The sequence below is a fragment of the Nylanderia fulva genome, unplaced genomic scaffold (assembly GCF_048542155.1).
Source record: "Nylanderia fulva isolate GAGA-0341 unplaced genomic scaffold, ASM4854215v1 Scaffold2, whole genome shotgun sequence".
Lineage (NCBI taxonomy): Eukaryota > Metazoa > Arthropoda > Insecta > Hymenoptera > Formicidae > Nylanderia > Nylanderia fulva.
The window spans coordinates 5,992,245-6,007,322 of record NW_028190263.1 but is presented as its reverse complement, the minus strand read 5'-3'; the positions used below and the strand labels follow the sequence as shown (position 1 = coordinate 6,007,322).

Sequence of the window (15,078 nt, the reverse complement as noted above, 5' to 3'; positions counted from 1 at the left end):
TGCGCAACGTTCGTTCGGAGATTCGGCTGAGAAGTAACGCCGCGAATAGACAACGTGAAATGCGCATTATACATGCATAAATATACAGTCCGCGTCGAACTTTCGCGCTGCCGAATTTACATCGGTATCCGGATATGCGGTTACATTCCGAATTGCATCGTATATATGTATATGCGCGTGTGACGTAAAAGCCAAGCTTCGAAAATGCACCCCCAGCTCCCTCATTCCCGAATCCCTCGGTTATTACCGCATATATGGTACGTCGCAGTTTTTCCAATTTGTCGGATCGCAACGCGTCGACAGAGATATCCGTTCCATTTGGGATAATTTCGATTCGAATGCACGTGTAACAATCATAACGCTATTCGCATTCTTTCAGTGCCGATGTGATAACGTCGAAAGTCTGGTCTAAAAATGACTGAAATTTATTATGGACAATTAAATCTAAATGTCTTCGAAAGCATCCGCAGGATTTTTTCCAGAGGAAGGGCATGATGACATTTTTTGATTTCTTATTTCTTTTTTGTTCTTTCTCAATTTTTTTTGTTATTTTATTTTCATGTTTTTATATTAAATATGCAAATAAATTTCAATGTTCCATTTATTATGGACAATTAAATCGGCTAAATGTCTTCGAGAGCATCCGCAGGATTTTTTCCAGAGGAAGGGCATGATGACATTTTTTGGATTCTTATTTCTTTTTTGTTCTTTCTCAATTTTTTTTTGTTATTTTATTTTCATATTAAATAAATTTCAATGTTTATTTAAAAGGAGAGCAAATGCTTCATTTTTTTATTCCAAGGAGGATTCCAAGGAGGAAAGGCATTTGCCCTGTTTGGGAGTATTTTAACAAAATCATCGATTTATGAAGCAACATACCTTTTTGAATGAAAAAAGAGAAAATACAATATAAATTTCGCTTACTATTTGATCATCTATTTATTTAAAATAATTTGACACGTGTTTAAGACAGTGTATCCCTCGTATTAACCACGTAATTAATTGATTGATTTCAGACTGGAGTGCGTAGTGAACGCACTTTGTCGCGGCCTGAGTCACGCCTCCGGCAGCCTGTCACGGTTGGTGCTCGACATGAATCTGTCCGGCGAGCAAGTGTCCCGGGTCTGCGAGGCACTTCGCGGCTGCATTCAAGTGCAGGCGCTGCACTTGCCCCATTTAGGCTGCGGATGCGAGGGCCTGGCCTCGGTGGCCGAGTTGCTGAAGGAACGACCGCTGCTGGCACTCAATCTGGCCGGCAGCTGGGGCGCCAAGAACGAGGATCCGTCCAGCTCTGGCATCAGTATGGGTAAAACTTTCTTGCTTTTTCGTTTGCTTTCGATTCGTCGACGCGATTCCGTGCGGATATGTTTGCGGAAAATCAACGCTTCTCGTCGATGTTGAATTTGTCTGATAATTTTCGAATCTATGAATATCTTATGAGGATACTCGATACATATTTGAGAAATCAATCATTATTTTTGTTAGGGTATATGTTGCATATATTTGTCATTATTTTAGTCTTTAATTGGAAAATATTTAAATGCTTTTCGTTTCTGATTTTAAGAATAAAAGCTGGATAAAATTATGCAAGAGCCGTTAATTCATGTCGGAATAAGAGGGAAAAAGGATTGTTTTGTTACTAAAAAAATTAATTTTTTTCGACGCGGTTTGCATACATTGTAATGTACATGTACCGTGAGAATACATATCCTACGATGAATCGCGTCGACAAAGTTTTGAGCTTTGTATCGATATAAAGCGCGAGCGTGCAGTTCTTCCCTTGAGATTCAACATCCATGAATTTTCCGCGAGATACCAAACACATTCCGTGCATTACTGCCGCGATTTGGCTGACTCGCAAATTTTCAACGTTCTCTTTTACGATTGAACTGTCCCTTTATTAAATTGAGATATTTTCTTTCATGTTACATCATAATGGCAGAATCATCGATTGCTCTTTTTTGAAAGAACCGAGAAAGCCATCTAAAACGTATATAAAATATACTATATATTTCTTCTTAAAAACATTTACAAATTATCGCACAGTTGAGTAAAATATGACTAAATTTGTAAAATGTAATGTTCTGTTAGAGTCAAATTTATTTTCATATATTTTTGATAAATATCAACATTACTCGGACAATTTTTTCAAAATAAGATCAATATCATTATTTCGTTTTCCAAGTTTGAGAATGCGAGACGTTCCGGGTGTCGCTAATGGAAAATTAGGTTCGTAGATTCGCGGGATAATAATTTCACGCCTCTGTCTCATAATGGTTTAAATTGTTGTCAGCGGTCTAACCGCGGCTAACTCGCATGGTAGGGAGCAGCACGGTGACAGGTCGCCGGGAAAACTGCACGTTCAATGTCGGCGCGGTCACGTCGCGACCACCATAAACCGATACGACCGCGGCAAAAGTACATTGTTGCGGACGTACGCTCGCCATTAAACCGACACCGGAATTAGGAACAGAAGCGGGCGGTCGCGTGCGAGCGAAAGCTCTCTCGCAACGACGTTAAAACGAACTTTCGCGCTTCCGGAACTTCGTCTCCGAAGCGAGTGCGCAGATCACGATTTTATACGATCGGCAGTTTCGCGGTAAAAGGTCCATAATGTTACGTTATAGTCTGAACAACGATGGATAAATTGCTAAACAGATATAGGTGGAGATTAATCAATATTGGGACAAAAATTCAGCTATGATTGCAGCACGATTCAGCTTTAATATGATTTTTTATATCGTTTTTTTCATACTGTTTATTGTATACAGAGAGAATTTTCTTAGAATTCACCCTGAAAATCATGATAATCGTGGGACAATATGGTACTGGGAAAATTGAGAAATTTTATAAAAGTTTTTCTGATTAATATTTTTATCACAATAAAAAATATGTATTAATATCTACCACAATGAGATATAAAATATGTTCAATAAAATTTATTACGTATATTAATAATTTTTATTGTTGTGAATATTAATCAGAGAAACTCTGACAAAATTTTTGTCATAATTTTCAAGGTAAATTCTAAAAGAAAATTCCCTTCGTGTATCAGTATCTAAATAAAGTCGAATACGTATAATTGGTTCTAACAAACGAGACATATAGATTGTAGAAAAATAAACTTTAGATTTAAAGAATCAATATTAACGTACATTGGAGAAATAACGTTACAAGACGTAAATTAAAATCTTTTAACGAACAATATAAATGAAGAATAAATACAATTCTCCAGAGTGGTGAAAAATTTCACGTCGCTCTCGTCTTTTCCGTTCAAACAGTAAACGTCTTTGTCAGATTGAGTAAGTAAATATACAATATGTACTGCAGACAAAACACTCGATATACATATATATATAATGTACACTTACATACGGGCTCAGACAAGAGATTCCCTTTTCTCGCCGTCGTTCATTCCCAGCTTCGACGGCGGAGCAATTACAGACACCGGCGGCGCACACTTTGCCATCTAGAAAGGAGTCAATCCGTTTACAAGAGCGAGCAAGAGTCGTTCGGAGTAAAAGCAGCCTTTCGCATCTTCTCTTTCGCCGCGAAATTGCCAATCGATCGAAAGCGCCGACTTAAAGTGGCTGCGTCTCGCTAAGGGAAGCTCGACGACTTTTGCAGCGGATCGGTACGAGAGATCATTCGCGGATTCCTCGCGTGAAATCGCGAAAAGCTCTCTTCACGATTCGAAGATTAGATCTCGCATTACAGAGGCGGACATTTTTGTTGCTCGTCGTTGAATTTCAGTCGCGATTTTCGATCCGTTTTAAGGGTTGCAATGTGTCGTTTAAAATCACGGTCGCGTAGCAGTGTTCATCCCAAAGTTTTTCTAATGGCGCTGTACCACGTTCCGGTCGCATAATAGCTCGAAACGAAACTAAGCGCCGTTACAACTTTCGAGCCGCGTGCTCCCTGCGCAATTAACGATTATTTTGTTAGCCCGAAATGAAATGAGTTTGCTTATCAACTTCGCTAAACTATACATGGACCACGATCCACTGTATATTCATTAAGGTGCGAGTAATATCTGCCATTGTATTTATTTGATTTGTAATTAATAGTACAGAGTTATCTTAAATGCCTCGAGAGAAAACGAAAATTGACAGTTATTACAATTTTGTTTCTTCAACACGCACGCGAATAAAAAACGAAATATTTCACAGTGGCATTTTAACAAAAATATGCAATGCAAAATTTCATTATTCTCCTTCTGCTTTTATCCGAAAGATTTAAATAACACAAAATTTATACACATCAAGAGATTAACACAAATACTATATACAGAGAGAAATTTCTCTTAGAATTTATCCTGAAAATCATGGTAATTGTGGGACAATTTATATGTAAATTTTACTATGTCTATAGTAAAATGAATCGAACATTTTTTATATCTCATTGTGGTAGATATTAATAAGAGAGAAACTCATAAAATTCTTCAAATATCATATTTTTAGGGTAAATTCTAAAAATAAATTCTGTGTACTAAATATAGAAACCATAGATTTTCCTTAATTTTTCAAAAAAAAAAGTGGAAATATCTTCTCGAATTTTTTCCTCGCATTCCTGAAATGCTTCCAACTCGCTCGATCAATCTCGATCATGATACTCAAAAGAGAGTAGCGCCCAAAGGATCACATCTAGTAAGGTCTAATCGCTCTGCCTCCTCTCTGCTCACGTCTTGGTTTCGAAATCGCTTTGCATCGCTGCAATATCCGTTTCCTCGAATTCGGTTTCTCGCCGATCGGCGGCATCCAATCACGCTAAAACGCCTCGGATAACATTGAACCGTCCGGAAACCATTGGTTTAAGTAATACATGTAACTGCAGTATCGTAAATTTACTTGATTACTTTAAACAATCCATCGGTCACGGCGTAAAAATTGAGGCCACAGCTACAAAATCTTCGAAATAAAAATTCATGCATACTTAATATACAGAGATTTTTTAGTCACATTGTGCGCTCCGGATTTTAATCTCGTGACAGATTTCGTATCGTATACATATATACGATTTTAGACATATTTTTTCACTGCTCGTTTATTTCTTATCGATTTTACTTCCACATGTAGTATAACGTCAAATTTTCAGCGTAACGTACAGTTGTAAATAAATGAAAAAGATAACTAGGCTCTCTTTCAAAGAATAGCGGTAAATATTATCGAAAGTATTCGCGTCAAGTTGAGCAATATGAAATATAAATTGGATGGCAAAGCACACATATAAGCCATCAGCATTACGAAATTGCTTTTCCCCGAGGTATCGAGAGGAATTGGACGCCTCTTTCTTGTTGCCGATGTCGCAACTGGGTCACCTCGTCGCCAATCGGACTCTATTATAATTAGTTTGGTGCGGATAAACGCGATGCAAACCGCTTGCTGATCGATCGCAAGCACAAAAAGCTTCCGCGTTGCCGCCACCGTGTCGTATAATCAACCGTTAAGCTTAATACGACTTAGCAAGAAATATTTCTCCTAATAAGAAGTTGCTTACTTCATAAGAAACTTCTATCAGTTAAAGTTACTGCATAAAGGAAGCTATAATCAATATCAAATTATGCATTCGCGAATCTCTCGGATAGGAATAATAAATGAATTTATAGCAAACTTTCTTTCGCATTCGAAAGACAAATTTTAAGAAATCTAATATGGTGTAGCAAAAAAATTATTAAGTTTCTTTCTACTCCTTCTCTTTCTCTCTCCTTCTTTCTTTTATACACGAAAGAAATGATAAAACAATATTAAGCATTCAAATAACAGGCGTATAGAAACGAGTGATAGAAATAATTTTTTCTCTCTTTGTATTATATTTCTAAAATGTCTTTTTTTTGTAAAATAATTTATTTGGAAATTAATTCATTTTCATAATTTTTTTACATTATTTAGGAATTATATTCATCTACGAAATGATTCCATTTTATACATGTCAAATGTATAATATCGCTAATCATCTATTATTAAATGTATTGAAATTATTTTATAGTTACTTAAATCTATAAATTTCAACTTTTTTAATTTTGACTATAGCTCGTTCTATAAAAAAAAATGTGCAGGAAAGGCATTTAAAATTTAAAGAAGCTTAAGGTTCTCTCTCTTATTTTTCGCATCAGCTATCGATATTAAATAAATTGATACAAAAGAGTTTCATAACACTGACCATAAGGTGGTTTTAGCCGATATTCAAAGTCACGTGTTATCGAACATCTTTTTCATACTGATACTTTTTTACAACGAAATTCTTTCATAGTTCCGTTCTTTTTTATTTCTGCACCTTATAATATTAACAGTTTACCATCGAGATATTGTATTAATATCTCAGCAATATTAAACAATATTTGTAAAGCGACATTATTAATGCTAACAAAAGTAACAATTTTTTTTCAATTATAAAAGGAAAAGAAAACATAATTTCTCTCTCTGAAAATATTTAAATTATATAATTATTTCTATGACTTTTATCTTTCGATATTTTAAAACAATGTACAATTGCATTAATAAATCAACGTAATTAGCACTATTCACTTCGCGAGCATATCGTAATTACGGAATCGCGAGTGCGCTACCTCGTTGGATTAATCGTCATCATTCGAATGATAGCGCGAGATAACGCGATTTTACGTTCCAGTTACGACGTAACTTCCTATTACGCGAAACTCCGACAATGTCCCGGTGGTGTCCATCAATTTAATCCTCAACGACGAAGATAAGAGAGAGAGAGAAAGAGCGATACATTTGCATCATGCACGTGTCTAACAAGAAAGTACGCGCTCGAAAGAGTGTATATGTGCAAAGTTCGTGAGCAAAAGTTAGTACTTATTAACAATTCAACTTCTCCGGGAAGTAAGTACGAGGGAGAAAGAGAAAATAAGATCCTCTGGCTGTCTTCGAAGACGGAATCCTCGCTGCTTGTTTGACGGACACGACTTTCACGTCACCGTGTAGACGGCGTGTAATCAATTAATCCGACAGGTTAGATCAGGCACACACCTTTTGTATGTGTATGTGTATGTGTATGTATACGTGTGCGGGAGTAACCGGAGACGAACAAAAGCATCTGGCTTTGAATAAGGCGGAAACGATACGGCAGATTGAAATCCAACCGACTAATCCATCTCTCCCTATTGTGTTTGTTGTTGTCGGATCGAATTTGAGGGAAATGTTTACCGCGAGGACTAGAATTACCGTAATCTTGTTACTAAGGATGCATTATTATTAATGCCGAATAACGAAAAAAAATTAATACCACATTTTTTATGTTTTATGTATTTATATTTTTAATATAAAAATTTCGGAGAAGATAAATATCTAAGCATTTTGCAGTTTCTCGAGAATGGAGGAGGTTTTGAGTTTCTTAAAAATTGAAGGCTTAAAAAACACGTAAAGTTCTATGCACAAGCTTCACGAATTAAAGATCAAAGAGTACAAATTTTGTTAATGATTGATGTGAAAAAATTCGAGAGATGAGCGAAGAAAAATTGATCGAAAATTAATAAAATATTTTTTATCTATCATATATTCATACTTTTAATATAAAAATTTCTGAGAGGACAAAAATCTATGCATTTTGCAGTTTCTCGAGAATAGAGGTTTTTCAGTTTCTTAAAAATTAAAGGATTAAAGAACACGTAAAGTTCCATGTACAAGCTTTACGAATTAAAGATCAAAGAGTACAGACTTCGTTTGACTGATGAGAAATGAAAAAATTCGAGAATTGGGCGAATAATTCGTGCCAAACAAACTCCGGATGGATATTGTCGTGTCGGAATAACTCTCGGGTTTCAAAATTAAGGAACATATAGCACCGAACGTCTCGGATTAATATTCATCGTGGATCTCGCGGGCCACTTTCCTCGAATTTTCCCGTACGTCTAATTTTCTCCGCATATATATACACGTCCCAGATGAGATCACGTCCAAAAAGGAGTTTATTAACCCCGATGCTGCACAAACGACGGGATCCGAATTAGATCTCGCCCTGGACTGGATATTCACCGGTGAACCATTCGGAGTGACGTTAACGTAACCGACATCGTCGTAGCTGTCGGCAGGGAAACAAATGGGACGAAATGAGAGAGAAAGACTGAGAAATGTTTCATTTTATTTACCTAGAGAAAAATAACTTTACATATTTCTTTATTAAATTATACATACCGTTTTCAAGATTTTATTATATTTAGCATCATTCACATAAAATTTCCATCACTCAATCAATGTAAACTAATTTGTCTATTTGCGTCTTTTATATTAAAATATAATATAGATTGATGATGTATATTTGTTAATATTTTCTTTTATAAAAAATATACAAGCTTTAGCTAATAATGTTAAAAGGGTACACGGAGAGCATTATCTTTTAATAAAAGTTTTTCTGATTAATATTTAGCACAATAAAAAATGTTAATATATACATAATAAAATTAATCAAACATATTTTATATTTTATTATGGTAGATACGGAATATTTTTTATTGTGGTAAAAATATTAATCAGAGAAACTCTTATAAAATTGTTTGAATACTATATTATCCCATCACGATTACCATGATTTTCAGGGTAAATTCTAAGAGAAAATTCTCTCCGTGTAATATTGCACATACACGATTAATAGAAAGATATTTTGACATCCTCCAGGGATCTACGTCATTGCCAACCGCAATTCTAAACGGATACAATGGCAGAGTTTACTCTCGAAATAGCGATAAACATTCCGTAATTTAATTAGTAATTACGAAATGTTTGTTGCAACGCGCTCGACGCGGTGGCACGATTATCGTACGTGGTGGTGTACTTCGCTTGGGATAACTCGTCCTACGTGGCCTGCCGTTGATTGATCGCGTTACACAGCGGACCCGATTACGGAACAACGCGTTACCCTGCGGTTTACGAGTTTAATGTCGATAAAATTCTCGGCGTTGTAACTGAAATCTGATCACAATCGACGAATCGATATACTCGACAAAGAGAATCGGTAGCGCTCTACAAAAATCTAGAGAAAAATTAGAATTTTCATATCCAAGAATTGCATTCTGTCATCTTTTAGTTATCTTATAATTTTCTTTTGCTGCCTTTTACACATTTTATTGATTTATTTTTTCATTTAATACAGTAATAGCGCAGAGAGAATTTTCTCTTACAATTTAGAATTTACCCTGAAAATCATGGTAATCGTGGGACGATATAATATTGAAGGAATTTTTATAAGAGCTTTTCTGCGATTAATATTTATACCATGCACAATAAAATATATTAATTAAGAGTTTAACAAGGCTCTATAATATAAATATAAATTTCAAGTGTCAAAATATATTAATATATCTATCGCAACAAGATATAAAATAATTTCGATTAATTTTACTCTGTACATATTAATATTTGATTGTGATAAATATTAATCAGAGAAACTCATCTTTTCAGGGTATATAAATTCTAAGAGAAAATTCTCTCCGCGAGCTATACATATGTCACACATATATTTCACGCGGACCATTGAATTTGACGCAGGTTCGGGTTCCGGTTCCGGAAGCAGCGGCTGTGCGTCCAGCACCCTCGGCACCCTGCCGTTGAATCGTTGCTACTCGTCCTTGCCCAGAGGCGCCCTAGCGGCCTACGGAAGTCTGACGAGACCGGCCACGCTGCCGCGTCTTCCGCTGGGCCTCGGCCTAGGGCCGGCACCCGCAAATGGCAACGGGCCTCTGCCGCAAAACGACCGGGATCGAGACAGCAACGGCAGCAGCAAACGCAACAGCGACAGCGTGCTCTGTCACCGGCTACCCCTGTTACATCCCTTGCCCACTTGTGACGTCAGCAGCCACCAGGGCACCGGCTTTCACGAGATATTCAACGCGATCCGGTGAGTCGTCTTTAATGCTTTCTTTTCAATTTTATATTATACATCTGGATGGGAAGATAATGCGATGATTAACGCAAAATTAAAAATGTAGCTAAAGATATTTTTTGATTGATTAAATTCTTTGAATTACAATTATTTTCCTATCACTTTAGTTAATCATCGCTAATTTTCTCAACTACGTGGAATACATTTCTTGTACGATTTTATTGCTTGTTTATATTTTTCTCGTTAGAGAGAGGCCCATTTGTAAATGACATTATTTATTATTTATATGAAAATATGCAAAGTTATGCACATTATTAATTATTAGAGAGGGGGAAGCAGATTCAATCTATAGTCATCGTAAAATATTAATGTCTCATAAATCACGATGGATCTTTGTCGATCATGTGCACCAATGGACCAACATGGAAACCCAATAATTTCACATTACGATGACGTTAAACGCGGTAATGTTAATAATTACGTGCGACATTTCGTTATCGACTTAATCGTATTTGCTATTACCGTCATAATTAAATGTTTTATATGCCGATATGAATCGCATTGAGATCCGCCGAGTGGCCGGTCTTGATGCATATAGATATATTTTTATGTATAAATTAACGCATCATCATTTCATCGTATGGAATATGTGCGCTGTAATTCGAATAAATAAAATATTTATCGAGAAGCACCGTGTATCAACCTACAGATAGAACATTACATTTGAAATAATAATCACGCGTCTCTCGTAATACGCGTAATAAATTCGCGAAAGTTCTCCGATTTACAATTTCCATAAAACAAGTTTTGTTCAAGTTTCGGAAGAAAATTTCCAAAGAGCAAAAAAGAACAAATTCAAAAAAAAAAAAAGGTTCTCTCAAGGCGAGAAGGATCTTCGGAAGAAAAATGATCTCGTTATTCAATTCATCTCTCTCGCGCAAGCTTCTTCGCATACGAAGAAAATATTACATCGGCGATCTTGAAGCGAGTCTTGCAAATGACCGAACAACTTGTCCCCTCTGATTACCTCCTTGAAAGAGGGAGAACTCGCAAACGATTTAGTTGGCTCCGCGAAAAGGTATCTCCGAACTTCCTCGGAGATTTCCCTCCTTCCTGGAAAGGCCTGTAAACGAGTTATGGAAATTAGAGGGTGCACGAGGATACGAATATTTCGTCGGCGAAATTACGGCAAGTTCGCGTCGCGTCGCATTTCGGGTGCGAAACTTTGGGCCGGAAGCTGCCGCTGGATCTCCTCGATTACGTCAACAGCCTTCTCACCGTCGCGCCGCAAGGTCGCGGAGAAGTCGCGCGAAACTTCTCCCTATCGCTATTCTCAGTCCGACAACGAAGAAACGAGATGCATTCGCCGCTTCGTCGGCCGAGCATTAGATACCTATACCGAAACTTCCGTCCAGAACAGGATGGAGGGAAAACTCGTCGGAAAGTTCAGCGGCCCGTGCAAGCTCATCCCCCGGGTCGCGAGAAGCTTCCCGATATTTCGCATAATTACTGGCGGCGCCGCTCGGAAGCCGTGTGAGATTCACGCGAATAATTTGCGGAATTATTCGACCATGAGCCTTAAATATTGTCTCCTTTTTATTAAATTTAAATTTACATAGTAACCTATACAGAAAATTTAAAAACTCGCGTTCATCTATCTCTCGTTGAAAATTCTTCCTGAAGTTTACTTTTCTCGCAACTATAGATTTTTCTTTCTCTATTTTTCATCATTTTTTAACGTTCGATATATTAAATATTTTTTCATAGCTTAACTAAATTAATTAATAAACGAAGCCACAACATTCTATAGACTTTTTCTCCGATTGCGACGTGTGTATTCGAGAGATATTATATATGATATTCGAGAGAGGAAAATGGAGATGTGACTATAATTGGAATGAGATATTAATTTATCTTTACGTAAATTCTTACATTGTTTTACCTATATATATATTTATATATATATTTAACGTTCGATATATTAAATATTTTTTCATAGCTTAACTAAATTAATTAATAAACGAAGCCACAACATTCTGTAGACTTTTTCTCCGATTGCGACGTGTGTATTCGAGAGATATTATATATGATATTCGAGAGAGGAAAATGGAGATGTGACTATAATTGGAATGAGATATTAATTTATCTTTACGTAAATCCTTACATTGTTTTACCTATATATATTATATATATTTAACGTTCGATATATTAAATATTTTTTCATAGCTTAACTAAATTAATTAATAAACGAAGTCACAACATTCTGTAGACTTTTTCTCCGATTGCGACGTGTGTATTCGAGAGATATTATATATGATATTCGAGAGAGGAAAATGGAGATGTGACTTATAATTGGAATGAGATATTAATTTATCTTTACGTAAATTCTTACATTGTTTTACCTATATATATATATTTAACGTTCGATATATTAAATATTTTTTCATAGCTTAACTAAATTAATTAATAAACGAAGCCACAACATTCTGTAGACTTTTTCTCCGATTGCGACGTGTGTATTCGAGAGATATTATATATGATATTCGAGAGAGGAAAATGGAGATGTGACTATAATTGGAATGAGATATTAATTTATCTTTACGTAAATTCTTACATTGTTTTACCTATATATATATATATTTAACGTTCGATATATTAAATATTTTTTCATAGCTTAACTAAATTAATTAATAAACGAAGCCACAACATTCTGTAGACTTTTTCTCCGATTGCGACGTGTGTATTCGAGAGATATTATATATGATATTCGAGAGAGGAAAATGGAGATGTGACTATAATTGGAATGAGATATTAATTTATCTTTACGTAAATCCTTACATTGTTTTACCTATATACATCCACGAACCATTAATAATATTTAAAACAGCGCGCACATCTCACGAAATGATTTATAGCTCGCGTAATTCCTGGAATATCGCGCGATATGCTGGTCCAGCCGGCGCGGGAGGAAAAGGAAGTCGATCCATTTCTCGCAGATGCAAACCCCCGGCACGGGTGCTCCCAACTGTATTCTAAAGATTTCGAAAAGATTTCTTAAGACCGCGACGGGAATAAAAGTTTCGCAGCCGCCTGCCCCGTGATACTTCTCTTCCGCGATATTATCGGTGCAGTGGACGATATTGATTCCAGGACGCGACAAATAAATAACTCTTGCTCTCTGCATCTTTGTTGATTATCCATCGCTCGATTATCAAGAGTGCCATTACAGAAAATTATTCGAATTCGTCCAAGTAGTCGGAACGGGATGATACAAAAATATAGTATCCTTTTTAATACTTTTTTTTTTAATTTACGATAAAATTAATTAATAATAATTATTCTGTTATCAGGAAAAATCAGGTTTCTCATTATCAGTGTCATATTTGTCATTAAATTTACTAAAAACAAATTGTTGATTTTTGAACTGATGGAAGGAACGCGCGGAGAGAATTGTCTTTTAAAATTTATTCTGAAAATCATGAAGAGGTTTTCTGATTAATATTTATACCACAATAAAAATATTATGTGCACAGTAAAAATTAATCGAACATATTTTATATCTTATTGTGATAGATATTAATATTTTTTATTGTGATAAATATTAATCAGAGAAATTCTTATATAAAATTCGGTACAGTGGACGATATTGATTCCAGGACGCGATAAATAAATAACTCTTGCTCTCTGCATCTTTGTTGATTATCCATCGCTCGATTGTCAAGAGTGCCATTACAGAAAATTATTCGAATTCGTCCAAGTAATCGGAACGGGATGATACAAAAATATAGTATCCTTTTTAATACTTTTTTTTTAATTTACGATAAAATTAATTAATAATAATTATCTATTCTGTTATCAGAAAAAATCAGTCAGGTTTCTCATTATCAGTGTCATATTTATCATTAAATTTACTAAAAACAAATTGTTGATTTTTGAACTGATGGAAGGAACGCGCGGAGAGAATTGTCTTTTAAAATTCATCCTGAAAATCATGAAGAGGTTTTCTGATTAATATTTATACTACAATAAAAATATTATGTGCACAGTAAAAATTAATCGAACATATTTTATATCTTATTGTGATAAATATTAATATTTTTTATTGTGCTAAATATTAATCAGAGAAATTCTTATATAAAATTCTTTCAATAATTCCATAATTATCCAATAATTATCATAATTTTTTCAGAGTATAAATACTAAGAGAAAATCCTCTCTGTATAAAATATCGATTTAAATATTCAAACGTTATTTTAATTATTTTAAAACTCTTTCATATCCTTTTGTAAATTAAAATGATTCTTTAGGAACTTTTACTGATTGCGATGTGTGTTTTCGGCACTAGTAAATAAACTCGCATATAAAACATGATAAATGCGACACTGATTGCTATCACAAGCTGCGGTTAATGCAAGCGTATCTTGCGTATTATTACAGATTATCGCCGCGTAATATCGCGCGAGAAAATTACGTTGTTATCCGTTACATTTCGCCGCCGCTGAATAGACCCGCCGAACAATTCACGAGGATTTGTATTCGTTATCGATATTAAATATAGAACGTCGACCTGGCTCCGCACAAAGGCAACCCCGATATATCCGCGAAATGCAATTATACGCACATCGCACGTGACGCTCTTATATCATAAATCGAGAACGACAAGCGTTTGTGATCCCAGACGAAACTTCTCTCTTCTCTTGTTGCATTTCGGCCAAATCTCGAAATATCGTATATATTGTACTCCGCGACGCGGCTTTGACGCGATGTATGTGTAACATTGGGGTAGCAAACGCGGACATGCATACGGCGAAGATAATGTTTTTAATTAAAAACTCGCCTTCGTCGAGTCGCGCGGTAAATTGGAACTCTCGGCGGAAAAATATTCCCGAGATTATACTCGAACTCGCTGTCCGCGCTTTTCCGCCTGTGTATATGCAACTTGTGCGAATATATATATTCCCTTAAATTTCCCCTTTAGCGGCCAACTCCTGGTGTGTTCCCTTCATCGGCTCTCGCTTCGATCTAAGCGTTAACGCCGAGCGCGTGGAAAAATAGCATGAAAATTTCAAAAGAACAAGAAAAAAGTGCGCGAATCGAATGTTAAAGAAATATATATATATATATTCGGACTCTCTCGTCGCGGATTGACTCTTTCATCGGATTTAAAGCTATGTCCGAAAATGCAATAAAAAATATACGCAACTCTGTACAGAGATACTTTATTGTACGCGATTCATCTCT

General features: G+C 35.6%; 1 protein-coding gene across 3 annotated transcripts in view; it reads left to right on the top strand.

The window, feature by feature from the left end:
- LOC114942841 (uncharacterized) overlaps window positions 1-15,078 on the top strand; it is a 253,515-nt gene that overhangs the window by 201,476 nt on the left and 36,961 nt on the right. For 2 of the 3 annotated variants that reach the window (XM_085482053.1, XM_029318290.2), the window contains exons 7-8: window positions 1,017-1,306; window positions 9,504-9,852. In XM_085482053.1, the coding sequence (XP_085338179.1) occupies window positions 1,017-1,306; window positions 9,504-9,852 (639 nt within the window). The remainder of the gene's footprint in view (window positions 1-1,016; window positions 1,307-9,503; window positions 9,853-15,078) is intronic. The other variant, XM_085482054.1, reaches the window with a different exon arrangement.